The sequence below is a fragment of the Phalaenopsis equestris genome, unplaced genomic scaffold (genome assembly GCF_001263595.1).
Source record: "Phalaenopsis equestris unplaced genomic scaffold, ASM126359v1 Scaffold000143, whole genome shotgun sequence".
Classification (NCBI taxonomy): domain Eukaryota; kingdom Viridiplantae; phylum Streptophyta; class Magnoliopsida; order Asparagales; family Orchidaceae; genus Phalaenopsis; species Phalaenopsis equestris.
Window position 1 is genome coordinate 158,996 of NW_018164585.1, and position 6,000 is coordinate 164,995.

Genomic DNA, 6,000 nt, shown 5'->3' on the forward strand with positions numbered 1-6,000 from the left:
AGTTCACGAAAAACTTGAATTACGAAGGTCTAAATTGGAGTATAAAGGCCATTGTTTCAGTAGAACTAAAACTAAATACATGGAATGTAATTTTAGTAGCAGTAGCTCTAGTGGCAAAATTATAAATATGGGTGATCAAATCATTAAAAGGTGTGAATGTTTTAGATATCTCAGATCTATTGTTCAAAATGATGGTGATATAGATGGGGATGTTATTAGTAGAATTTACGTTGGTTGGTTGAAGTGGGAGAATGATTCGGACCTATTTTGTGATAGAAAAGTACAACTTAAACTGAAAGGAAAATTTTATAAGATGGAGGAGAGACCTGCAATGCTCTATGACGCAAAATGTTGACCATTAAAAGAGAAGCAAAAAAACAAAGTTAAGTGTTGCTAAGATGAGATTGATTGGGTGGATAAGTGTCTCGACACTTACAGACAAAACGCAAAATGATAGAGTTGGTATAGCTCCAGTGACAGACAAGATTGGAGAGAGTCGTCTTAAATAGTTTGGTCACATTAAACGTCGACCATCTGATGATCCGGTTAGGAGAGTAGATGTTTTAGCTTTGACTGATGTTAAGAAAGGCAAAGGTAGATCTAAAGAGACTTGGGTATATTGTATAAAAAATGATTTTAATCTATTAGAATTAAATGAAAATATACACTCAATAGAATGCAATGGAGAAAAAGGATTCATGTAGCCGATCCCATTTAGTGGTATAAAGGTTTGTAATGGTTGTTGTTGATTATATTGTTCATTAAATTATGACTACTATTATATATAGTAGGTCAGAAGTTGCAAATCAAAAGATTGGTGATGGAATTAAGATATAACCCTTTCTTTGGCGGATTAATTCCCCCTTCTTTATTCTATTCAGGAGATTTTTATTCTTTAGTTTGCCTTCCTCCCATTTAATCATTTATTCATCACTTCTTACAATCTCCTCCTTCAATTTAGACCTTGGTTTATCTACATTGGTTCTTCCCTATTCAAAAATCAAGAACTACAACCTCCACTTTGCCTGCCCAAATCTTTGTCAATTGGCACAAATACTCAACTTCCTGAACTCAAAGAGCTATTCAGAAGAAATTAAGAAGTCTTGTGACTTTAACATTTCAAGATATCAGGCAACACCCTTTTTTTTCCAATCTCTTGGTCCCTAATTCCATTTGTCCTCTGCTTATGAGAACTTCCCTACAAATCAAATCTATATTTTGAAATCACAAGTTATTTTAATGGTTATTTTATTATATTTTATATGGTTCATCTTGCAAGCTCTTGCCATGTCCTCCTATCACTTCATTCAGTTAATTACATTTAGTAAATGTAAAAAAAAAGTAAAAAATCCAGAAATTTAAAATTCAATTATTATAATCCAAAAAAGGGCCATTTTTAATGGTAAATTTTAGAAAAGAAAAAGAGTTTTAAAAACTGGTTGATTTTCCATTCAAATTGAATTTTTCAATTTTCAAATCAAATTGAAATTTTAAATAAAAATCAATTTTGAAATTTGATTGCAACTACCTTATTGTTTATTCTGCTTTTTAAGCAATCATCATATCAGCATCTTCCATACTATACATCAAAAAATCCTTCATAATACCCTCAACAATATTCTACAATACTCCTTCACCAAAAACTCCAAATTTGTCCTCGGTTGACTTTCAGTTTGAAATTTGAAATCAATTTTAACATCGAAATTTGAATTTTAAAAATTCAAATTTGAAATCTAAATTCAGACTTCCATCCAATCTATTGTACTTTTACACCACAATTTTTGTTCCTTTCAACATGGCTATTCAAACATAGTTAACTTAAACAAACCTAGTTTAAATCCACCAATCAACGAGTTAAGCTAGCCCGTTTGATCCCTACCTAACACATTCCAATTGAATTTCAACCAATCCAAATTACTCAACCTACAATCCAATTGAATTTCAATCCAAATTACTCAACCTATAATCATGTAGACCTCAAAGCTTTTAGAGATATCTGTCTAGAATTGTCATAGTGCTCGAGAACTACAGCAATACCCTTCTATCTATATCTGCTAATGTTGGCAGTTGTTCTTTCCATTAGCACCTTTTTTATAGGGTGGAACTTGCTAGCTCAATATTATAATCAAAGACCTCAAATCATGCTCCAAAAAACATTTCAAACTCTTTATAATAAAACTTCTCATACTAGGAGAATTAGGCCTCGTTTGATAAGGCAGTGAAGCTCCATTTTGTTGAAGTGAACGTCGATGCTTGGATTTGTTTTCGTTGGTAAAACAGCGTCTCCCCAACTTGTTTAAGAAGAACGGCAATTTTTCACTATTTTAGATCACAGACGGAAATGTTCGTTCTGCAAACGTGACTTTTAAAGGAACTTTGCTAGACAACTAAGCTCCTTCAAACGACCCATTAATGTAGAGTGAATTGTCTACTTCAACCCTTAATCATAAGTGTGTTTTTAAATTTAGTAACTTATAGTGTTATGTTGATGTCAATATCGTTATTTCTTATTTTATAATATATTTTTATTATATAATCCATGAAATTATGACGAATATTATAAGCTATACTCAATGGTTTATAATTCATATGACTAATTTAGAAATAAAAGTTATAGCCTTTCTTTGGCATCCTCAACAATGATTAATTCCGCCATCTCTACTAGTAATGAGATTTTTTAATTCTCTCTTTCCCCTTGCCTTCACCATCTTGAAGCCTTTCATTTATCTCTTCTCTTAATCTTTTATATCTCCTTACCTAGAGAATGTTGTAAATAATTTTCTTTCCATTTCCAATAATCAAGGCATCAAACCCTTACAATAATCTCCGCTTCCACCACCACACTTTTCATCAAAAAAAGTCTTCAAGGAAAATAATATGAAAAGACCAGTAAAAGAAACACTCCTTAGGCATTTGAGCTAGCATATCTTTTGTAGCAAAAGATGGCAGCATATAGTTCTTTATTTACCAATCCGCCTACACCACAAAGATACATGGATCCCAAGTTGTTAAATACGAAAGCTTAGTTTAAACAATGTTGGATTTCATGAACACTAGCAATCTTGCAATTGTTATTATTAGACTCCATTGTATGGGATGTAATATATCTAATATATATAGGAGGCTCAATACTGCAGAAACCAATGATGATAAGTGAAAGTGATGTGAAAAATTGGAGGGAAGACAAATGAAATTAGAGGTAGTGCAAATATGAAATAGGAAGATGAGTTGATATTGCTTATGGTCTTAATAGACCAAGAAGAGTTTTGTGGATCAATAAACACAACCACAAAAGGTATTGAAATCAAGCCATAGTTTAATAATTTTTTAAACAATATAGAAGATAATTTTCAAAGGTAATCTAGACTCCAAAAAATGATTATGTTCAATTCTCTATCTCCCTATGTATTCTAGTCAAAGAGAAGTAGTGCATCACAGCCCAATATGTAGTGGAAAAGTCCTCAGTCATACTACAAATGGTTGGCATGGCTAATTTACTGAATATGAATTCTTCGCAATAAGAAGTGACAAAAAGGTAAGATAGCATTAAAAACATTGTTAAAGCTTAGATGATTTAAAAAATAAAATAAAATGGGCCATAAGGCAATGGGAACTCAAAATTGGGAGGGGGATGTCATGAGGATTAACATTGAATGAGAAAAGAGTTTAACAATATCCAAAATGAAAACATTCATATTGTTTATTCACGTTTGCAAAGGCAAGATCTATGGATCCATCTTAGTTGGTAAGAACAACATTTGAAGTTAGTGAAATTGGAAATGCTAATAATCTATTGGATCCATCTTAGTCCGTAGTAGTAGTGGTGGTGGTGGTAGCAGTAACAGCAACAGTAATGTTTGTATTAGTAATAATAATAGTAAATGCTCTGAGAGTAAAAAACAAGATGAATCATTTCTAAGACCGTCTTTAATAATAGCCATCAAAAGTAGTACTTGCCTATTTGGGATTTCACCAGGAAGCTCCATAAAGTGCACCGCACGATCTGAGTAGCTAGCAAACATTGTCTGCAAAAGATTAAATAGCATTGTTCACATAATACCACAATGATTGTAATCATCAATATTTGACTAAGATTAGATAGAGATATGAACAACATTTCAGAACTAAAATAGCATGTTCAATGCCCAAATATGAGTATTCAACATTAAAAATACTTTAAACCCAATTTGAATCTAAATAATAGAAAAAGTGAAGTACAATTTCTTGTTTGTGTACCATTACATTTTCAAATTTAAATGTGCGATCAAACATTTATTAAAATGTTTTTTTCCTAATATAATATTAAAGGGATCAAATAAAATTTAGCACCCCACAATAAACTTTGAAAAAAGATACCTGGTCATTCTTATGTCTGAAATCATATGGTGAAAGCAAAAAGAAAATAGTTATGATTTTGGTGTACATAATAAAATTCACATATACACACACACACACACACAAACAAGACATTATAATATACATAGACACACAAAGACACAAAATCAAACCACAATATAATACATACAGACATGAGTGTGTGAGCACACAACAGCAAGACAATATAATCAGTCCGAATTATGATTGGTAAAATTTAATTTCTCCAAACTTATACACATACATCTAATGCTCCAATGCCCGTGAACGAGTACAAACGTGTTGGTGTGACGGCCATGACATAATATCTCATAGTATTGCCAACAGAGGCGGTCTCCATCTAAAGGAAAAAAAACAAACAATGAGCATCAAGTTAATATATGTTGTACCAGTCAATTGAATCAAACCAATTTGGTCATTTCGCATCACCTGCAAGCCCATGATAGCTTCAGGTAGCTCAGTCAATTCAAATAAAAACTTTATATACTTCTCCTTCTTATCCCCTTCATCAACTGATATCTCATAAATCTGCCCGTTCTCAGTTCCAAGAATCACTTCACGAGTTGAGGCTTAACTCCCAAAAAATACAAACTATTCAAATACGTAATCCTTAAGCGAAGATCAAACACAGAACTAGAGTATACGAACACTCACACTCAGTGATCTGCTGCCGATTCCAAGCAACTGCGTTCACTACCAGGCCCTTCAGCCGGCTAAAAACCCTAGGTCTAGCCCACTTCGCGTGCGTATAATAAGTCTCCGCACTGCCGGTGTGGAGAACATTTGCAATACAATGGCTGCCGCCTGGATCAACAAAGACGCGGTGGACGGGCTGCTCCCCACCCCGGCCACCGGAGAAGTCCACATCTGGAATTGAAGATATCAACTATAATATATCCTTCGTAGGGATGCAGAAGCAAAGCAAGTTTAATTTTTTTCTAACCGTAGGAATCTCCAACACCGAAGTCGTGCCTAATAAGCCACCCCTTGCTAGTGCCAATAAGAACGACGTCATTTCCGGCGGCCATGCAGGTGATAAGGCCGTGCCCTTTGGCGCCATTCCGCTCAAGGAGGTCGACGGAAAATGCGTGACCGCCGGCGTCCATTTGCCTGAATGATCGGAGACTGCTAGAAACCAAAATCCTACCAAGAAGCAAAAATGACAACTTTAAACCATTTCCATAGATACAGATTCAGCCATGGTATTGAATGAGTAACTTCGATCCGCCAAATCTTACGAACTCCCCTCATCATCCTCACACCTCGCCATTCTCGTGTCGTGCCGAGCGCCCCTCGAAACTTTCTACTAAGCTAAATTATTAAAATAAAATCAGAGATACTTATTAGGAGGTGTTATTGTGTTCTATACATATATTATTTTGACTTATTCATGTGTTATTGATATGCTATTATATTGAGAATATTCTCAGAACACAATAATAAATTAATAATATATAATAACACTTGAATAGCACTGATAACGTGGGGAGAATATTCCCCTTGTTATGGGGCCGATTATTTTTTTTTCTGTCAACTCTACATGACGTGATTTCATTGGACTCTGCACGTAACTTTACATGTGGAGTTTTGATAGAATATTTTTTCTTCTACTAAGCGGTGTTTGTT

General features: G+C 34.0%; 1 protein-coding gene across 1 annotated transcript in view; it reads right to left on the bottom strand.

Annotated features, from left to right (window-relative positions):
* Positions 1 to 5,680, bottom strand: part of LOC110021764 (vacuolar protein sorting-associated protein 18 homolog) — a 98,217-nt gene extending 92,537 nt beyond the window's left edge. The window contains exons 1-5 of the mRNA XM_020720386.1: positions 5,318 to 5,680; positions 5,029 to 5,241; positions 4,804 to 4,943; positions 4,619 to 4,714; positions 3,958 to 4,025 (exon numbers count right to left, since the gene is read on the bottom strand). Of these exons, the coding sequence (XP_020576045.1) occupies positions 3,958 to 4,025; positions 4,619 to 4,714; positions 4,804 to 4,943; positions 5,029 to 5,241; positions 5,318 to 5,480 (680 nt within the window). The 5' untranslated portion in view covers positions 5,481 to 5,680. The remainder of the gene's footprint in view (positions 1 to 3,957; positions 4,026 to 4,618; positions 4,715 to 4,803; positions 4,944 to 5,028; positions 5,242 to 5,317) is intronic.
* Between the last annotated feature and the right edge of the window lie 320 nt (positions 5,681 to 6,000).